This window comes from Malaclemys terrapin, chromosome 5 (assembly GCF_027887155.1).
Source record: "Malaclemys terrapin pileata isolate rMalTer1 chromosome 5, rMalTer1.hap1, whole genome shotgun sequence".
Classification (NCBI taxonomy): domain Eukaryota; kingdom Metazoa; phylum Chordata; order Testudines; family Emydidae; genus Malaclemys; species Malaclemys terrapin.
The window spans coordinates 20,826,600-20,848,767 of NC_071509.1; the positions used below are offsets into that span (position 1 = coordinate 20,826,600).

At 39.8% G+C, this 22,168-nt stretch overlaps 2 protein-coding genes across 8 annotated transcripts in view; both read left to right on the forward strand.

The window, feature by feature from the left end:
- Window positions 1-12,194, forward strand: part of GRK4 (G protein-coupled receptor kinase 4) — a 79,612-nt gene extending 67,418 nt beyond the window's left edge. The window contains exons 11-16 of one of the 3 annotated variants that reach the window (XM_054028813.1): window positions 645-734; window positions 2,451-2,659; window positions 3,658-3,795; window positions 4,589-4,726; window positions 5,991-6,128; window positions 7,906-12,194. In XM_054028813.1, the coding sequence (XP_053884788.1) occupies window positions 645-734; window positions 2,451-2,659; window positions 3,658-3,795; window positions 4,589-4,726; window positions 5,991-6,128; window positions 7,906-7,959 (767 nt within the window). In that variant the 3' untranslated portion in view covers window positions 7,960-12,194. The remainder of the gene's footprint in view (window positions 1-644; window positions 735-2,450; window positions 2,660-3,657; window positions 3,796-4,588; window positions 4,727-5,990; window positions 6,129-7,905) is intronic. The other 2 variants (XM_054028814.1, XM_054028815.1) reach the window with 2 other exon arrangements.
- A 6,065-nt stretch (window positions 12,195-18,259) lies between these two features.
- HTT (huntingtin) overlaps window positions 18,260-22,168 on the forward strand; it is a 209,579-nt gene continuing 205,670 nt past the window's right edge. For 4 of the 5 annotated variants that reach the window (XM_054030683.1, XM_054030681.1, XM_054030680.1 and 1 more), the window contains exon 1: window positions 18,734-19,268. In XM_054030683.1, coding sequence (XP_053886658.1) covers window positions 19,168-19,268 — 101 coding nt within the window. In that variant the 5' untranslated portion in view covers window positions 18,734-19,167. Of the gene's footprint in view, window positions 18,705-18,733; window positions 19,269-22,168 lie in introns of those variants that run through there. The other variant, XM_054030679.1, reaches the window with a different exon arrangement.

Here is a 22,168-nt window from a genome sequence, read left to right on the forward strand (position 1 = left end):
CTCCAATGTTCTACTAAGAAGTCAAGAAGCTTAATACAGTATAATAAAGACTTAAATATGATACTATATTGCCATTCCTTTGGCTGCTGAATAAACATAGGAGTTGAAATGGAAACTCAGAAAGCCTATTCAGCCTACAGTCATGTTTTCATGTGAAGTATTCTGTACCATGCTCAGCCACAAATTTCTTGTGTGAATTTGAGCATATCAGTTCTGTGCCTCATTTTTTCCAATTTGTAAAATGGAAGGATAAGACGACACAAAGATGTTTTTTGATTAAATTGATTAAAGAGCTTATGGCTATGTCTCTCAGGGGTGTGGAATTTACTTCAGGATAACTAAGTCTGTCAGGGGTGTGAAAAATCCATACCCCTCAGAGATGTAGCCATACTAAACTAACCCCCCTTATAGACCAGCGCTAGGTAGACCAAAGAATTCTTCGGTTGAACTAAATACCACCTCTCGGGGAGATATACTACCTATGCCCGTGGGAGAAGCCCTTCTGTCTGTGTAGGTAATGTCTTAGCTCTAATAAGTGATTTGTTGGGATGGAGGGTGAAGGATACTATGGAAATCCCATATATTTGAAAATGCTAATACTTCATTCCTTGTTGAATTTGTGTAATTAATTTCAATGTAAACAGGACACATCAGGATTTCAGATCTTGGATTAGCTGTGCAGATCCCAGAAGGAGAAACAGTCCGAGGGCGGGTTGGAACAGTTGGATACATGGGTATGTAAAATGCCTGTAGCTAGCTAAACCATACTAGTGAGGTCTATTACACTTGCTTAAGTATAGGTGACTCTAGAATACAGAATCATACTGGGTTTGATTTGGTTTTGGGACATTATTAGTGTGAAGAAAAGATACAGTATGTGAATAGGTGTGTCATGCTGTCTGTAATGGCTCACAACCGTGAGTTCCAGCCTCAGGGCAGACTGTCAAAAAGCAGGGTAGAAACCCCAATCTGATTGTATATTATATCATTAGATTTCACCAACCCAGTAACAAGTGTGAACTACTAACATACTAACCAGTCTTACTATGCAGTCACAGACAGTCCCCTTGGGCATTCCAGTCTATCTTGTCACGCAGGCAAGCTGGACTATGTGATAGATGGTCATTTTATACCAAAAATCACAAAATTCAGCTTACTCCCGGTCCCAAAGGACTAGTCTCTTACCTCAGGTCAGTAGTCTTTGGGCTGAGATCTGAGTACAATGCCTGTAGTTAATCCTGTAATAAACTAACTAAAGATTTATTAACTAAGAAAATAAATAAGGTTTTTTTTTTTAACAAGGTTAAAAAACATATGTACACAAATGAGTTAGTCTTAGGGTTAAAAAGGTACTATAAGCTTCTATAATAAGCAGCTCTATATGTCCGGGCTGGCCCATGCTAGACAGCATGGGGATCTCTTGCTTATGTTTAGGAATATTTGTCCCCGAGAGTCCAGAAACCATCAGAAATCCAGTTTCTCCTTTTCAGGGATTTTTACCCCCCTCTCTCCCCCACACACCCACCATAGAATCCAAGCTGATAGGATAAGTGCTCCTGCACATAACCTCTTCATGGGTGGGTGGGGAGAACAATTGACAAAGTCTTTGTTCCGCAATGGCCCACTTGGATTCAGTAATCCTTCCAGATGGCCAGGAAATAACACCTGTTGGGGTAAATTAATATTTCGCACATGGTAATGCTTGTCTCCTGACTGTGGGGAATTTACAGTCTTAACAAACGTTTGTATAGTTACAGAGAAAACGTTTAAACATTACCCTAATTACATGGGATACAGATATAAGTAGGATTAATACATGCAGCATCCCACAACCATTCCATAAAGTCTAAATACATTGTTATAACTCTAATATTTATTTTGATAATGCTAACAAACAAGTAAGCAAGAATGGTTTCCAGCGATGCATTTGAAAGTGTTCAATGAGGCCTAGGCACCTTGGCATGAGCTGGCACCTGGTCTGCCAGCTTCACAAGGTCATGTTTGATAAAATTACAAAATTAAATTTTAGATGTAGCCATCTCAGAAAGTTAATTATTCTGGGTAAAATTTTCAAAAGCACCTAAATCTCATTGACATTGTTTGACTCGAAGCTCCTAATGCAGATCTAACACTGCACAAGTCACTTTTGAAAATGTGGCTTGGACTCCTAAGTCACTTAGGTGCTTAGCTTGTGAAAATTTTACCTTCATTTAAAAAATGACTTAAGGATCATATTGATCTAGAAAAGAAGCAATTAAGGACCTACAGTTAGCTGAGCAAAAGAGTCCTTAATATGGGAATGAGGACTTTCTGTAATTCTGGACATCCACTATTACTGTACAGTCTGTTTTTAGGAGAGTGCAATGTTAGCTTAGTGGATTTGTTTTACTGATCAAATAATGGGAAAAAAACTAAAACACATTAATCTTTCTATTTTTTATTTTTGGTAGCTCCAGAAATCCTCAACAATGAAAGGTATACATTCAGCCCTGACTGGTGGGGTCTTGGCTGCCTAATTTATGAAATGATTCAAGGACAATCACCATTCAGGAAGCGTAAGGAAAAGGTCAAACTGAATGAGATAGACCGAAGAGTGAAGGAAGACCAGGAAGTGTACTCGGACAGATTCTCAGAGGAGGCAAAATCCATCTGCAGGATGGTGGGTGAAGAGACGTAGAGGTTTGGAAATTAAATTTCTAACACTCTTTAAAGAGCTGAAATTTTAAATTTTAGTGTCTTTATTTTGTTGGAAATTTTTCATAATTCAGGTGACATGGCTTAGGTGACCTACATAGGTCGTTTTCATCTCTTTTTGTGATTCAACTATTGATATAATAGAAGTCCATAAACAGTTCCATGCTGTTGTTGTCAGACTTAGGAACTGAGGACTTCTCTTCATGTTTGTTGCGTTGTAACTTACAAAATGGTGTACTTTATAGATGTCGTAGTCCATATCCTCAAGCTAAACCACAGTTTGAACGTAGCATAACCAAGGGCAGAGTTAAGCCATCTCAACAGGAAAAAAACTGGGATTTAATATGGGGAAGATGTGGTAGAAAAGCAGCATATTAGTTCTCTTGTGTAAAGAAAAAGACCATGTAATAGGACAGCTTGGTTTTTTTACCTTTATTGACTGGAGTAAAATCCAGTTAAATTTGGTAGATAACATGCATTTACACAGTTGAAGAGTTTTTTAGAAAAATAATATTTATAATATATATGTTTGTTATGGTTGATTTACAAAAATATCTTGCCTAGAGTTACTAACATACTGAAACAATTTTAGATCTGCATTTGAGGAAAGCAAGATATGTGGCAAAGCATATATGATCACCAAGTATATAAACATAAGTACATAGAGATAACTTAGCAGCTCATTAAACTATGGGTAGAACCTATAATAATTAAAAAGCAGAATGTTTGTAACTTAAACTGGTCTAACAAAAATACTTTAATGCTCTTAAGCCACATATTTCAGATTTCCAGTTCTTTAAAAGTTAACACTTTGGTACAGCATTCAATTGCAGATTTCAGTAAGCAAAGGAGACAAAAAAAAACCCTATATATATTTTTCTATTGAAAAATACTGTAAAGATAATTTTTAAAAGGGCATATATAAAAGACTAATCCAGTGATATATTTACTATTTCTGTGCAGTTACTTGCCAAAGATCCAAAGGAACGATTGGGGTGCACTGGAGATGGAGCTGCTGCTGTAAAACAGCATCCCATTTTCAAGAATATTAACTTCAAGAGACTGGAAGCAAACATGTTAGAACCTCCGTTTTTACCAGATGTAAGTAGATGAGACAGATGTATCTACGGTAGTACTTAAATAGACACAATATACTTCTATGTTAATTAAATCAATTTGCACTGGAAAATAGGAAGGGTGCGTGCAGAAGCTAGTTATTATCTGCAAAGGGGGTTGAATAGGGAGGTGGCAATATTTGTAGATGATTGACCTGAATTTTGTGCAAAGACTTAGGAGAGCCCTGTCTCCAGAGAGTCCTGACAAAATTATTTAAATAGGCAACACAATGCAAATGTAATTCAGTGTTGTCAAATGATGATATTTAGCTGTTTATATGGCACTTCCTTTTGTAAAGGGTTTTGAGACCCATGTCCCAAGTACAGCTCGAAGGGGCTGTGAAGTTGGTTCCCCAGCTCTTTAAATCACTACTTCCCCTGCCCCTGACAAATGAAGGTTGGGCACTGAGAAACTTCCCTGGGATTGGGAGTCAGTGGGTAGAGCAGGAGTCAACTGCCACAGCCTCAGGATGTGAGAGGAACCAAGTTGCTATAGTACTTCCTTTCTCTGTCAGGGCTCCCCCTGGGACCTAGTGACCATTAATTTTGCTGCTCTTGGTTGCATGCAACCCACCGGGTGTCATTTCATGACCCCCTACAGGTCTCACACCACTTGTTAAGCAGTACTAGTCTAGAGGGTATAGTAGTATCCTTTTGGTGTTCAGGTAAATAAATAGTGAATAGGCAACAATGTGAACCTAAGATATTTTTTTTAATTGCCCAGTTTTCTCTGAAAATAAAAATTCTGTCAAAGAAGCAATCATTGTTTCATATTGCAGCCACGTGCAGTGTATTGTAAGGATGTCTTGGATATAGAGCAATTCTCCACAGTAAAAGGAGTGAACCTGGATACTACAGATGATGACTTCTATTCCAAATTTGTTACAGGTTGCGTCTCAATCCCTTGGCAAAATGAGGTACTGTACTTTGAACAAGTCCTGTTTGTGTTAGTGTAACAATAATGAACATTAAAAAATACAAAACTGTTTAACTTCCTTAACCAGGCTTTATGATGAAACTTCCTTTTTACTTCAGGCATTTGCTCCAGAATGTTCCCAACTAACAGCCCCATTGACAATTTGATAGGAGCCCAAGGACCATACTTAACTTGCATAAAATTGAACAGATGGAAGCTGAATCACCCTATGCTTTAGTGAATGCTGCCCAGAAAACAATAGCATCCGCTACAATGAACACACTTCTTGTTTTGATCCTGTCTCTGAAAGATTTCTAATATTATCATTCAAAGCAGTGGGACCTGAATGAGTGCCATTCAAAGTACAAAAAAATAAATTTACTCAACGTTAGCTGTTATTACAGGGGTCTCAAATAGATCATACCTGTGTATTCATGTTGAGAGCAGCCAGGAGCCACAGTGTAGAACTCTGTGGACTATCCTTGCTCTAGGTTTTCAGAACAAGCAGTTATTACTTTAATCAAACATTACTAGATATTGCTTTCTAAATAAGTATTCCAAACTGACTAATGAATGAATTCATTTAGGACTATGTATAGAGTTAATTCCCCCTACCAATGTGGCTGACACACTGGATTGATTGTAATTAATGAGATTGCATATCCAGCTTCACCTACTCCAGGTTAGGCTGCCCTGAAACAGAAGATGGGAGAAAGAGATATCCATGTTTATGTATTGGCATGGATTAAATACAGTTCAAGAAGTTGTGCATGTTGCAGTTTGGGCAATGGAAATTCAGCAGCAAAGTGTGTGTTTGTTGGGGTGGAGGGATGTGAGGCACTCTTATAAGAGTGCTTTTATGTTATGGTTCAAACAAGAATTATTGAAAGCTGGTCTTAGTTTCTTCACATAAGGGCCCAGATTTATGGCTATACTGTGTCTGCTTTTTGCATGATCACTGTCACAAAGCAGCCATAAATTTAGTGGACTTGCCTGTGCAATAAAGAGGGTGTGGCTAGAGAAGCAGCTGTGTCCTGCTGATCCCTGTCAGCTGTGTTGGCTTTCCGGGACTGAGAGTAGCTAATTGTAAAATAAAATACCTTTTAGGTTGCACAAAGGTGGTTAAAGCTATTTTGTATCTTCCTCTGTGTGGCCCTGGTTCAGCAAAGAATCCAGTTGTTATGCATCTTGCATGAACTGGAATAATGTCTGGGGGTCTTTATATGACTGAGTTTTTCATTTGTGTATCTTCTCTTTCCATGTAGATGATTGAAACAGAATGCTTTCAAGAGGTCAATATATATGAACCTGATGTCACTTTGTCACAAGACCTAGATATGAGCAAAGATACTCCTAGACCAAAGAGAGGCTTCTTTCACAGACTCTTCATGGGAGGGGTAAAAGTACTACCTATGGCTTTTTGGTTTTTTTTTATACAATACAAATATATAATACTTTTTTGCCTTTGCTTTTTAAATTAATTTAAAATGTTTATCAAATGACAGTCTCTCACTATTTATAAAAAAGGCTTATAATGGAAAAAAATCATCAAAACTGTAGATTGGACTAAATGTAGATGTCTAATATGATCACTGAATGGACAGTGATTCCGAAGAAGAAATGTTAGGAGACAAACATCAGGATATTTTAGGGTTGTGTGTATATTTTGAGATAAGTTGTTGTTTGGGAGATGGTGTAGATATACATGGGTTCCCCAATGAGCAAGTTAACTCCACTTCTAAGACCTAATGTTTAATAAATATATTAAAATATCTTAAAATTGAGCAATCTTTAGGAATCGCACCCCAAAATATTTACCATGAAAGACATGAGAAACATAGGTTGTTTTAATACAGTCTATTGGCATATATATTTGACCAAAATAGGCTGTTTACTAGTGTGTTTCACATGCAGACCAGCATATACAATTTTGTTTGCTCTGCGTATACAAATTCAGAGTGAAATTGTTTTGGGAAGGATAAGTTCATCCCAGTAAAGAACCATAGAAATAATGTTGGCTTTCAATAGAGATTTAATTATTTTAAATCGCTAGGAACAAATCATGAAGCATCCGCATTATAGCTGTGCATTATAATAGCACATTAAACATTTTTGTCATCGATTGGGCATTTGAATGTTGGTGTGAACTGACCTTTTGGTTACGATAAAAAAGACTTTTTAAACAAGGAAAAACAACAGAGTACCATTTTTAGAAAATATATTTGATCTATACCTATAAGAAAATTTCCAGTTTGTTTTTAACATAGGAATGATGTGTTACCTGCCTATACCTTATTCAAGAATCTAGTCTTTGGATGCCTATGAATGATTCCCATTTAAGTTATTGACAGCTAGATAGCTACACTGAGGGAAGACTAGACATCTGCATTCTTTTGATTTGAAACTATTTATATTGAATGTGGACATTCAATTATTCATATGAGAAATATAAAAGAAGAAATATTTTAATCCCTACACTGTCCGAGTATCAGAAAATTCACTAAGGCCTTGAAACATAGAACCAAAATATGTAGGTTAATTTATACAGTAATATGACATTTTGTTACTGATTCATCCAGTACAGTTATCTCTGGCTGATCCACAGGAGACTACATAACAAAATACTGTTTTCAGCTTTTGCAGGCACTGTGCTATCCCAGCTGGTGAATGAAAAATAATTTGCAAATGTACCAATAGTTCCTAGGCTAGCATGGCTACAGTCAAAATGTTGGTCTTTTGACCACAGTTTTGCTTTGCACTTGTATAGCTGATTATAATTTTTCGTTTGCCTAAGGTGTCTTCAAAAACTGGGCTTTGTATTGATGAAGAATGTTTGCAAATATTTTATGGGTTGAGGTCCTTCAATTGGCTATGAGATACTGTTTATAAATCTTGTCTTCTGTTACTGACTTCACAAGGAAAGAATTAAAATAAGGTTAGATGAAGTGAAAATAGTCTGAGCTTTGGTTTGAGGTGGCTGCTACTTCCTTTTGATATCCACAAAACTACTTATTTAGTAGAAAAATTATATGGACTCTATAAAAGAATATGTATAGACTCTATTTATTTAAAAAAAACAAACAAAAACAAACAAACAAACAAACAACAAGCCAACCACAAAACACCAGCTGTGCTACTTATTTAACTAAATGCAGCCATTTTGTCTTGTCTCTTTCTCAGGTCTGTTTTAAATCTGGTTACATTGATGATGAAGAGGAGTTCTCTAGACTCTAAATCAGAGAATTGTAGCCAAAAAATAAAAGGATGAGTGAACTCTGAATGTTTTTATCTATGTAAAGTGTATTATAAATGTAAAAAATTATGTATGGGCTTACAGATATTGTATATTTGTACTTTAGTTTTAAGTGTCAAGATGTATATTTTCACTAAATCTTTATTGTACAAAAGCCAAGAGTGCCACTTAAGTGTAAGCATGTATGTGTGATATATTATGTATTTTAATTGGAATGAAGCTGGAAATGCTTAAGGGTTTTAAAGTACAGAAACTTACGTTATCTATGATATGGATGTTACTTGGCTTTGGGGATTATGTTGTTGTTGTTCCTGGCAACTCTACTGAAAGGCACTGTTTCTTATTCCTCAGAATATTATTTAGGTTTGTTCTCAACAGCAGACTTGTTCTACTGATTAGTATTAATATTTCTGGTGTAAATAGCACTTCATTTCTGTTTGCTGTCAGATTGCACTCTAATATAGTTCCCAAGTCATTTAAAATGAAACTGCTAGGAAAAGAAGGAATGAGTTCAGTGCACTGTGACCAGTTTCTGTAAAATACTTTTTACAAGTTGGGATTTAAAGACTATTTGTTTGTCTCAAGTTGTTCCTGTTTTGTATATTGTGTGTAATATGTAATGCCTTATTTTTTAAACAAACTTAATTTCTCCAAATGTTGATATCAGGAGACAGTAATAGATTTCTGACTAAGTATATATATATTTCCCCCATTTATCAGAAAGATAAATGGTTTCTCTGTATCTTTTTAGAATAATTGCCTTTCTATTCATATCTTTGTCAGGAGTGAACACAACAGGAATTCCAGATTTTTTAGAAGTAGTCATTTATGCTTTTGGTCCATAGCTTTCCCCCTCCCCACTCTAGCTATAGCTTATCTGAGTAAGGCCTTTGTCTACACTGGAATCAGAACCATGCCAGCTATACAACTTGACTATGTTTTGAATGTTTCATGGTTATTGCTAACAGAATTTCCCTAAGCACTGTGGACAGAACTTTTTTTCCCTGAGATTGTTAGCCAACTCCTTGCTATAGGGTTTCATTTATAGCAAGGGTTGGTAAGTTGGAATCTCAAAAAATGGTATGATCTGATCTACCACACAATACCTCCTTGCTTATTACTATTGTAGATTCTTACATTTTGGTTACAGCATTGACTGTGATCATGACTACTGAGTAAAAATAAAACTAATAATTAAGAATTTTTCTGTATGAACTCTTAAACTCATCAAAAAAGAATAATTTCCTAAGAACCAAGTCCCACTGATATTCTTTCTTAAAGGTGGAACTGGTACTGCTGCCTGTAGATATGATTGCTCAAGACTTCCCATTTATAAGACCCGGTTTTTTGTTGCTTATAACTTTGCCAAATTTTATCCTGCTTGGCTGAAGCTATCCATCCCAGATGTCTGCCTGACTCTTTCTACCTACCTACTAAAATTGTTCAGATGTTTCTAAGATCACATTAAGGTCCAAACAACACATTTTGCCCATGTTAAAAATATTCTTACAACTATTTCATTGAGAGGCTGTAATGCTTCCACACGTTGGATCAGGAACTTGAAATTTGGGCAGGGGAGTTTACCCCGAGTCAGGGGTGTGCCTTTACCATCCCCAGAAAAACCTGTCCAAATTTGACCAAGTGATAAAACCAAATTGAAGTTTGTGCATACTCAGAGACTTGCTTGCCAGCTAAATTTTCTGAAGATTCCATCTGCACTGAGCATGCTCCATTCCCCTCACAGCTTCTGTGTGACAACTGCACTGCATTTATGCCATTTGCACAGAGCAACTGAGCATGCTTCAACCCAAGGCTCAGAACAGGACTTTTCCTGCAAATGCTGCTCCTGGCTGTGTAGGGTAGTTGTAACCCATAGGCACATGATCTGAGATCAGGGAGACTCTCCTGTGCTTTCAATATTCCAATTGCTGGCACCCAGGTAGTATGGAGAAGGAGGAAATGGCCGCATTGGAATGCACAGAAGTGGGAAATGGGGCAAGAAAGAATGTGAGGGGGTTGCAGGAACCAGAGGCTTGGGGAAGCAGAGGAGGAGTGGGACAGGAGCCAGGGGATGGGAGGTTGGATTGACTCAGATGGAGAATGAGCATGAGCTGGGATGGTGCACATAAAAGCAGAGGTAGACAGAGGGACTGGGGTATAGGAGTAGGGCATAACCACTGGAGAATTTGGGACATTTACCAGATAGAGAACAGTGGTATTGCTTCTCTAATTTGATTAATATAAAACTTCTGGTGTTTAGTGTAGTGATACAAAGGTAACAGTAACAACAGCGGACATACGGAGTGACATATGGACTTAATATCAGCTTAGAGCAATTTGGGCAAGAATACCATGGCCCCAGCCTGAGTGGTTTTAAATGATGAGACCACAGGTATCAGCTTTAAACAGATTAAAGAAAATAGTATATTTTTATTTGCCATGCATGTCAAGGATATTATCTTTTTTATATAGACAATACCTTAATTAGGAAATCAACTACTATAACACCCTTAGTCTATCTAATCTAAACAGAAAGTTCTATTTCCATAACACAGGACAGCAGCTAAGGAAATAAGAGTGCTAAAAATGTTGGAGAACTGAAAGATTTGCAGAAAGTACACCAGTAACTTCTTGTAACTAATCCACAATAAATAGCAAGTGATAACAACCCTTCTCAATAATCAGAGTTCTTAGTCATTACTCACCTAAGTACAGGAAAACAATGCAAGATGCATGCAAGGCTTCCATTGACTTCAGTGGGACCTGTGCTCATGCACCCCTGCAGAATTTGGACCTTGTGGTGTAACTAAAAAAGTATCTGTATGAGCAAAGCTTCAAAATTAGGGCAATTGTAACCTAAACCATGCTTCTGTTTTCTCAGTTCCACCAATTAAGAAAAAAAAAATTGCAGTTCCTCACTGAGACTGACAATTCATGACCCCAGTTGGCTGGGAGGATGCGCTGTCCAGTGTTGGGCCTCCCTCAGAGAGAGGCTATGTTTACAAGCAACCTTTCAAAAAAATTGGCTGGTAGTATGTTCTAGTTTTTAACATCTCAATCAGATGAACGTTACTGCTACTTCCTACTGCACTCCCACCCATTGATGTGCTCATTCTTAATTCTTCATATGGACCACCACATACCTGTGGAAATTTTAGGACATTGGTAAAGGGGCATTCTTTACAAGCAACAGAATGTTGTTTTTATAAATGGGAGTTTTATCTAAAGTCTAATGTATTAACCAAGTAAGTGTCTAGCTGTCAAGATTCCTGGGTTTTATTCCTAGCTATGTCAGCATTTGACCTTTAGCAAATCACTAATGTGTATGAACATCTCTAAAATGTGCATGCTATCTACTGTAAAGGAGTGTTGAGGTCTAACATTGTAATGCTTGTGAGATCTGTGGATGGAAGATGCTATATCTCATTTGATCTGAAGTGAGAAGTAGCATCTTTTTCCCTTACCCCAAAGCCTGCTGTGTCTTGTCAGATAAATTGTGAAATTTTCATAGCTTTCCAAATAAACACCTCTTTCACTTACCGAAGCAGTAAATTAAATTTATTTGAGCATTCATTAAATTTGTTTAACTTGTGCGTTATTGCACTCTTATTGTTTGCAAAGTACATTTTAAAATATATATTTATAGGGCCAAATTCACTAGTGCATTCTGGCTACTTTATGCCATTCAAGCAATACAAAGCAGCTGAAAATATGGTGTAACCGACTCTTAAATTGGGTTTGCAGCTGCTTTGCATCACCAGAGTGGTATACAACAGCACAGTCGTACTAATGAATTTTGCCTACAGTGAAGGCTGCATTTTTTTGCCATGAGGGAGTCATAGATTTTTAACATTATATCCATGATTTCTGAGACTTTGGGTTGTAGATAGGTGGATGTAATAATGAACAGTTGAATCAATTTTACTAAGAACTTTAAGTTTTAAATTTGATGAGTCAATCTACAAAGAGAGGTAGAGACAGATGGAAATCCAGTACTGTAGAGGGATCTGTACAGTGCTTCTGTCCCTGCTGCCTTTGCAGAGACAAGCAAATTGTGCCATAAAGGCAGCATTAGAGTCTCTTGCCTGCCCATCTTCCCATGCTACTTCTGTGCACTGAGGGCCTGATCTTGTGCCATTTAAGTCAGTAGAAGTTTTACTGATGACTTCAGTCGGAGCAGGGTTGGGGCTCTAGTGGGAAAGCAAGGGAAAATGGTTCTAAATGTTCTATCAAGCATTTTTTATTATTGAAATAAAAGCAAAACACTGCCACAGAAATAGATCATATGTCCTGTAGTCTCATCTTTTGCTCTATGTAATGAGTCTTCCCTGGGAAGCAGGGTGGATAAAATAATAATTTTTAAATCAAATCAATTTTAATATAATTAGATTTTTATTTACATATTGGTAGGTCTTTAGCAATTTAAGATATCAAATTGGAAAGAAAGTGAGCGTTGTGTACTTGTTTGGTTTCCAATTGTTAGTAGAATTTCAGATTTTACAGAGACTTTTTTTTTTTTTTTACTGAGGAAATTTCACAGTTAAAATGCTCATTTATACTAAGAAAAAAAAAGACAAGCCCTGGTCTTCATGAACAGCCTTACTGTGGTAATACTACATACTCAAACACAGAACGGATAAGCAAATAGCCCTTTCTATATTTACAGCCAATATCACCTTTCAATATATTGAACTTCCACAAGTCAAGATAGCTAAAATTCTTCAAACTGGCTTTGCTCCTCCAGCAGGGTTTATAGTTTTGAAGTCAGTGGGATACATCTTGCTCCCAAATTACTTATGTGCTCTTGAAAATTCGGGCATAGAAGCCTAATTTTGAAAATGTTGGCCAATGTATAAACATGTTAATTTTGTTAATGGACTGAAAGTGTAAATAACTTTTTTGTTAAAAATTATGCAGTGTTGGTCTGAAGTGACAAATATTTTATGTCACTGTAGGTATGGGTAAACTGCAAATTAAGGTGTGATTGTAGTGCAAGTAGGCATACTTGTACCTTTAATCTAGCTAGTGGGGATAACAACCGTATTGAAAACATGGTGGCACATACTTCAGTGTGGGCTAGCCACCCCAGTACAAGCTTGCCAGTGACCCTGTGTATGAACTTGGGTTGCTAGCCTGTTCAGAAAAATCTGTGCCATCACATCTTCACTATGCTAGCTAGATCAAAGCTAACATGACTACCTGTGCTACAATCATACCTTAATTTGTGGTGTAGACATACCCTTTAAGAAACTTTTTTCCCATGAAAATACAACTTTACCACCTGATGCTGCAAACACTTCTTTATATGCTTAACTTTAAGCACATGGATAGTTCCATTGAAGTCAATGGGAATATTCATGTGAGTGAAGTTACATACCTGCTTAAGTGTTACTTTTCATTATTTTTTGTCTATAGCAGTCTTGTACATTTCAAATGTGTTTCTCTGCCAATAGAACATTTTCCTCTTGCTCCTGCATTTATAATTTAGTACATTATACATTTTAACCTAAATTTCACATTTAGTTTTACAAATTCTCAATCTGATTTAAATTAATTATAGGAAATCATGCTATTTTAATTTACACTTTGTATATATTGAGTGGTATATCTAATCATTACATAGTATGTATTATTTTCCAGCCAAACTCATGTTTTCATCACTTACTACGTACAAAATTCACAATGGTCCATATGTTCTGGAAATGACTTTCTCTGTATACATGCTGGGATTATGTTAAAGGTATATTAGGAAAGATACCTTTTTCTTTGAAGGAAAAGCTGAAGATTTTGGCATGATTTGGAACCTTTTTTTCTTGAATTCTTAAACACAATTCAGCTTTAAGGATTACATACAACTTTATAATTAAACTAGTATTTTGTCAATGTCATAGCTGTACAACAAATTACACAGTAATGTTTCAACCATCACAGAATATTTTCTGTTTTAGTCAAATACAGTAAACAATTAAAGCCAATCCTGTCAGAGCAATGAGTTGGTGAATACTTAATTGACAAAAGTGAGGTTTCTTCATTCAAGACTGTCATAAACTTCAGAGAAGAGCCCCAAGAATGACTAAAGGATTAGAAAATATGCCTTATAATAGCCTCAAAGAGCTCAATCTATTTTGATTAACAAAAACAAGGTTAAAGGGCAAGGTTAAAGGGTGAAAGTAAGATAAAATACTTACCAGTACAGGGACCTGGCTCTGGGCCCCCAGAAGGGGTGGGGCCTCAGGCAGAAGGGGCAGGGCTGGGGGTTGGCCTCCCCCAGCCAGCCCTTCCACACTGCCTGGCCTGTGCTGCCTGGGCCCTTTTAAATCACCATCGGTGGCCCAGGTCGGGGAGCAGTGATGTTAAAGTGCTTCAATGGGAGGCTGTGTACGGGCTGGTACCGGCAGCCACTTCTTAATGGTACACCGTACTGGCCCACTTTCACCTCTGTTAAAGGGTGACTTGAGTGCAGTTTATAGCAGTGGTTCTGAAACTTTTTTTTTTTTTTTTTTGCAGACCACTTGAAAATTGCTGAGGGTCTCGGTAGACCACTTAATGATCTTTCCAAATGTTGTTTGTACCGTTAGCTAACTATTGTAAAGTGCTTTGGATAAAAGTGCTATATAAAAAAACCTCAATAATTAATGTTTTTTTGTTCTACAAATAAAAGCACACAACTCATATTTTAATATCAATAGTCTTACCTTTCTAATTCAATGGATGTTCCCTCTCTTCCCCTGCCGCGGAAGCCCCTGAGATGGGGCTAGGAAGGAGGGGGGGTCTCTCCCTGGCAGCCGCAGCCCTGGGGAAAGTCACCTCTTTCTCTGGCCGCTGCAGCCCTGCACGTCCCAAATTCACCCCATCCCCTCTTCTCAACCCCACTGCCCCCTCCCACCTACTTCCTGTACCCCAAGACCACCACCTCACCTTACATGTGCATCTTCTCCAGGGTCCAGGCAGCTAATTAGTGGAGCCATATCTGCACGGCTCCACTAATTAGGTGGGTGGCCCTTCATTCTCTTGTGTGTGGCCGTCTAGGTGTGCACCTTAGAGGGAACTATCCGTGGACCACCTGAATGGAGCTCGCGGACCACTGGTGGTCCATGGACCACAGTTTGAGAACCTCTGGTCTATAGGTATCTATCTACACAGGGAAGAAACATTTAATAAATGTCTCTTCAATCTAGCTGAGAAAGGCATAACACGATCTACTAGCTGGAAGTTGAATCTAGACAAATTCATGTTGGAAATAAGGCCTATATTTTTAATGGAGAGAGTAATTAACCAGTGGAACAATTTACCAGGTACCACAATTCAATGTGCAACTGCAGTAAATGAACACAAATTTCTTTCTAAAATTATCTGCACCTCTGAAAACCTGGCTTTGTAATGAAGAGAAGTTTAAATGATCAAGAATGGACAGAACTAAATAAGAACATTTAATCCCGAACTTCAGATATAGTTCTAGAAAGACTCCCTGGAGAATCTTCAATCTTGTGTTAAACATCTTTCTCAGAGAAGATGAAAGGGCTTAACTTGTTCAGTGTGAAAATCTATTTCAAAGCGTCTTTTCTTAGCAGGTGGAGATTATATTAGCCATTTAGCTTTCCTAGTGTAGGCAAACTTCAGCAGCTAGTTTTCCAAAAGTCGCATACATTTTGTTGCATATTTTTATTACATAGAAAAAGTAAGGAAAAATTGATCAATCTACTTTAATTTGCATAATAAAAGGATTTTAGTTAAATGGGTTCATGCAACCAGTTATATTAAAGCCAGCAGTTGTAACGGTATGGAAAATTCAGTGCAACACTACATTGATTCCCCTCCCCCCCCACCAAAAATATTAGATTTCTATCGATTGAAGTATTGACTTAAAAAAAACTACTTCACAACAGTAGGTTGTAAAGTTAGTATTAATTAATTTTGCAAATAAATAAATAAATTAATGGAGATATCCCATCTCCCAGAACTGGAAGGGACCTTGAAAGGTCATCAAGTCCAGCCCCTTGCCTTCACTAGCAGGACCAAGTAGTGATTTTGCCCCAGATTGCCAAGTGGCCCCCTCAAGGATTGAACTCACAACCCTGGGTTTAACAAGCCAATGCGCAAACCACTGAGCTATCCCTCCCCCCTCAAAGAAGAACAAAGGTACCCTTTGACACAGAAAATTATAGGAAGAAGAGGAGCGGTGCTTCATGTAAGTCAGGGTACTTGGAACAAGTTTTAGCTTTAGAAAGGCCAAGGCTGAAGAAGGCAGAAGTTTTTAATTCAGTGTCGCTGAATATGTACAAGGATGAATGATACACAAGTAAATAGGAGGTCTATATGAATGCAAAATGTCATGCTGGCATGAAATACAGTAGTAAAGTCCAGTCTTAATATAAACCTAGTTTAACTCTGACCTGCATCTGTCTCAAAACAAGGGGTGGGAAAATAGAAAAATGGGACCTAATTCAGATGAAAATATTCTGTGTGGCAATGCTTCACTGGTTCTTTTCAATCTTTTAGCATGAGTTCTTGTAATAAATGTCTCATTTTAGCCTAAGGTCAATGTCTTTGTTCTGTAGTGCATGTGCTATGAGAGTGGAAACGTGGAGAAACCTAATTGGTTTTTCCATTTCAACAGAATAAAAATCAAGAGGGAATACTACTTGGGAAGTAAATGTATATTAAGTGCACTTGTTGGAAACTTGTGTATTTGTTCTGAAAAACTATTTTGAGTACTGATAGCACAGGTAGTGTTTGGCATGTGTAATTTGTAGTGTGCAAATTATATATAAAATATTGTTTGATCTTGTGGAGTTCTGAGTATATTCTTACAATTATGTTTTTTAATACCTGTGCTTCTTCATTCCAAAGTCAAAAACTGCTTTTCAGAAGTGTCTTTCTGAGCTCAAAGAATTGTTGTCTCTGCTATCAAAGAGAAGTCACAAGCCTACCTTTCTCCCTACTCAGTTTCTGTAAGTGTTAAGCACAGTCTGGTCCTCTCTTCCAGCTATCTGAACCCTTAGAGGAGGAGACAAAGGACTGATATGATTGCATTTGGTGATGTAGTCCCACAGGAGCAGCTGCTGTCTTCTCTGTGGCAGTGTCTGAGCTCAGCTTGTCTGGTCCACACATAATCAATAGAGTGTGCTCAGCTCCTGCTTTCAAGCAGGAAGTGAAGGAAAGGACTGCTGAAAAGTGAATCTGAAAAAAGTGAAAGGATTTTTAGGGATGTAGAATTTTACTTCACTGATATTTTCGTTTAAAGGGGAAGATGGAGCACACTGCTTATACTGCTTTCACTTAACTCCATATCCTGGTCTGCTCTTAAACCTTAGGTCAACCTAGCTATGTCACTCAGGGGTGTTAAGCTGTCCTAAACTCTGTTATTGACACCACTAGCTCAGGTTGATAGAATAATTCTTCCATTAACTATTACCTTCCCCAGGGATGGATTTATCACAGTGATGGAAATCTCCCTTCCAGTGCTGTAGCAAGTGTCTACATTACAGTTCTACAGCGAAGTAGCTGCAGCTGGGTCACAGTTGGGAATTGGTCCTGGTTTGAGCAGGGGGTTGGACTAGATGACCTCTTGAGGTCCTTTCCAACCCTGATATTCTATGATTCTATGTAGTGCTTACAGTGTAGACATACCCTGTGAGATGTATGTAGCTGAGGCCTTGGGTGTATGCATGTTGTCCCACTTTAACTAAATCAGTTTAGAAACAGTTTGTTATACCCTGCAAGGGTGGAACAAGTTTAGCTGCATCAGGGCTTGTTAATGCAGGGATACTCAGAACCATAAAGATAAACTGAAGGTGTGAAGAACATTAAACCTACAGGGATACTGTCATTCAATCAACCTTAGGATATGTCTGCACTACAGCAGCACAGGTATGCCACTATAATGCTGTAGTGTATATGCCTCCTCAATTCACGGAAGGGTGTTTTTTTTTTATATATATATTTTTGAGAACCACTAAAGTAAATAATCCACTTCTGCAAGAGGTGGCAGAGCTTGGTTGATGGAAGAATCCTTCCACTGTCCTAGACGTGTCTTGGCCAGGGGTTGGGTTGATCTAACTATAACGTTCAGAGCACAAAATTGTTCACAGCCCCGAGCAACATCACTATGTTAACCTAAATTTTAGATGTAGCCCAGGCCTTAGTTTGCTTTATCTGAATCCCTTCTGATGGTATCTTAAGTTAATGTGAATGAAGTCCGCTTCACTTCTGAATGGGAGTGTCCACATCAGGGTTTAATATGCAGTAACTTCACACCTGTTGTCATTAATTCCTCTTACGTGTTGCTGAGCGTTAAAAGACAGACAATGCCTGGGTGCCTGAGCCCATGTAGCAATAGCATCACAAGAGCTGGGTGTGGACACACCTGGAGGTTGCTCTATGGGCCCTGTCCCCACGGAGGTAGGACCTGCTGCCCCACGGGCCTGCTCTACGTGATCCCGACCATTCTGCCAGAGGCTCCGCTGGAGCCTGGGGGAACGGAGCCCGCACGCACCATTCGACAGGCGGAAGCTGGCAGACGGGCCCAAGCTTGACACCAACCCAAGGGGCACTAGGACCTGACAGCCATCTTCCCGAGAGGAGGCGGAGCGCGGGGAAGGGAGCGTGGATGAATTTCTGTTTCGTCAACCAAGCTTGTGTTTGTCTGAGCGGTGACGCTGCCCCAAGGCCTCCTCTCCCGCTAGTGGTGGTTAGGGCAGCGGGCGGAGCGCCTCCTTTCTGATTGGTGGGTGAGGCTGTCGCTCTTTAATTTGCCACTCCCTCCCGCGGGTGCGCCGGGCCCAGTGGCCTGCGTGGGGAACTTTGCCCTAGGCCGGGCAGGGAGGGGTAGCGTGGGGGATGATGGGAGGTTTCCAAGATGGCGACGCAGCGGCTTCAGAGTGATCGCGGCCCCCTGCAGCGTCTCCTCCATTCATTGCAGTAACGAGCGGCGGCGCGGGGACCCCGACGGCGGCAGGGACAGTGTCGCGGCGGCCCGGGCGCGGCGAACGGGGAGTCTCCGGGGCCCCAGGAGCGGGCAGCCCGTGCGCTGAGAGGGGAGAGACTCCAGGCTCCCGGGCGCTGTGAGCCGGGAGGCGGCTCCGGGTCCAAGCGAGCGGCTCAGGCGCTGTGAGGAGAAAAGGGGGAGTCCGGTCCTCGGGCGCTGCGGTCGACTGGCCCCTGCGGCGCTCGGCGCGGGCTAAGCGGATATGGCCACCATGGAGAAACTGATGAAGGCCTTCGAGTCTCTCCGCTCCTTTCAGCAGCAGCAGGGGCCGGCTGCCATCCTCGAGGAGCCGCTCCAGAGAGCGTGAGTGTCCGGCCGCGGGGCGGCGAGGTTGGGTTGGTAGCGAGGACTAGGCGGGGGAGGAACTTAGAGCTTCTGAGAAGCTGTTGCCCTCAGAGGGAGCGGGCTGGCGTGGGAAGGGACGCCCGTGGGCGCCCTGCCACGGGTAGGGTGGATGGGCCCCTGCTGCTGCCTCTTGAGCTATCGGTTGTATGAAGGCGGGTTCCAGAAGCACTTGGTTTCACTGAAAGACCCCCAGCAAAACCCGTTCTCACCAGAAGGAAAAGCATTAACCTGCTCCGCAGGTTCGCTCGCCGGAGTGAGCTGGCTTCGTCTCCAGGCCGCTGCTACCTGCGATCCCTCGTGACAGCCAGAGAGCCTCTTGCACACGCCCTGGCAAACTCCAGGAATAATAATAATCCACGTGTGTGCCAGCAAAGCAAGGCTGGTGTTCTGCTCTCAGCTGGCCCTTTCTCACTGGAAGAAGATACTTTATTAAAGTGTCTGTTCAAGTAACTGGGTATCTATCTAGAAAATACTGAAAGCTTTTTTTTTTTCCCAAAAAAGAAAAGTTATGAGAAATAAACTGTATAGTTATGTTGCACCAGTAGCGCTAAAGATCGGACAAATTATTATAGTACTTATGTTTTTTCTTTGCACTTATTTGTCTAGGTTATCATAACAGCCACTCCTTTATACAAACATCTACACTTTTACTGGACTCAAAATCTCTCCAAACGCTGGCCTTTTGGATCTTATTACATTATATGGCATTAGATCATAGAATATCAGGGTTGGAAGGGACCTCAAGAGGTCATCTAGTCCAACCCCCTGCTCAAAGCAGGACCAATTCCCAACTAAATCATCCCAGCCAGGGCTTTGTCAAGCCGGACCTTAAAAACCTCCAAGGAAGGAGACTCCACCACCTCCCTAGGTAACACATTCCAGTGCTTCACCACCCTCCTAGTGAAATAGTGTTTCCTAATATCCAACCTGGACCTCCCCCACTGCAACTTGAGACCATTGCTCCTTGTTCTGTCATCTGCCACCACTGAGAACAGCCGAGCTCCATCCTCTTTGGAACCCCCCTTCAGGTAATTGAAGGCTGCTATCAAATCCCCCCTCATTCTTCTCTTCTGGAGACTAAACAATCCCAGTTCCCTCAGCCTCTCCTCATAAGTCATGTGCTCTTGAGCCCTAATCATTTTTGTTGCCCTCCGCTGGACTCTTTCCAATTTTTCCACATCCTTCTTGTAGTGTGGGGCCCAAAACTGGACACAGTACTCCAGATGAGGCCTCACCAATGTCGAATAAAGGGGAACGATCACGTTCCTTCATCTGCTGGCAATGCCCCTACTTATACAGCCCAAAATGCCGTTAGCCTTCTTGGCAACAAGGGCACACTGTTAACTCATATTCAGCTTCTCGTCCACTGTGACCCCTAGGTCCTTTTCTGCAGAACTGCTACCTAGCCATTTGGTCCCTAGTCTGTAGCAGTGCATGGGATTCTTCCGTCCTAAATTCAGGACTCTGCACTTGTCCTTGTTGAACCTCATCAGGTTTTTTTTTTTTTTTTTTTTTTTTTTTGGCCCAATCCTCTAATTTGTCTAGGTCCCTCTGTAGTTCCCTGGATCCTCCTCCTTCCCTTTTTTAAAGATAGGCTAATGTAGTGCCCTTTTCCAGTCATCCGGGACCTCCCCCGATCGCCATGAGTTTTCAAAAATAATGGCTAATGGCTCTGCAATCTCATCCGCCAACTCCTTTAGCACCCTCGGATGCAGCGCATCCGGCCCCATGGACTTGTGCATGTCCAGTTTTTCTAAATAGTCCCGAACCACTTCTTTCTCCACAGAGGGCTGGTCACCTTCTCCCCATATTGTGGGGAGAAGGTGACCACATATCACCTTAGTAAGATACATATTATCTTAGTAGAACTAATTCCCCAGAGGGATGCAAAAAGTTCAGTAGTCTATCATTCAGCTTTCACCAATAGTGCTGGCACTTATTTGTCCATTATGTCAGAATCTGTTTCTTTTAGGGAAACTTTTTTAATCTTCTAGAAGTAATAATGTTTGAATTATATGTAACAATTTCTTAATAAACCTGAACAGTGAAAAGAGATTAGTTAGTTTCACTTTTGTCAGTTTTATGTTCTACTTCATGTTGCAGTGTCTGAGTGTCAGATACTGCTAGGGAGTGTTTAAATACCAAACAAAACTGGTTCTTATTCAGGTGGAGTTCTACTAAAACATTATTATAGCATTGATTGTTTAGGTGATCCTCAAGTATACATTTTTCACAAAACACACAACAAGAAAATCAGTGAGCCCTGTGTGTATTATACTACGTATCCCAATTAAAAATAAGTAAAGAATGTCTTGGGCGTTAATATAACATCTAAATTTCATACCTAAACTTTCTGATAGTTTCCCTATAGTTTCAATATTTTTACAATGTGAACTCTCAAACCGCAAAGTTCGCCATTCATTTGCCTATAATATACAGTAACATTGCATAGTAAAATTCTTAATGGGAATTATGCATCCCATACATTAATAATAAAACGAGTATCCTGTGAATGTTAGCTGTCCAATTGTTTACCCTGATGTTAAAAACTTAGATGATAAAAGATGGCAGAGTTAAAACTTAAAAGAGCAATGGCAACTGGACATTAAAAAAAAAAAAAAAAAAGAGAGAAGTAGTTTAGGGTGCTATTTCTTTTATAGGCTCTTCTGTGATATCTCAACGAATTTATTCTCAGAACACCTGGCAAATAAAGTACTATCCCTATTTTACAAATGGAAAAGAGACAGGAACAAATAATTGGGGCAGGGTCACATAAGACATCTCCTAAGCCCCAGTCGTCCAGTGCCTTAACTACGAGACCAGTCTTCCTCCACCACACATGCCCGAGTCCCTCTGCC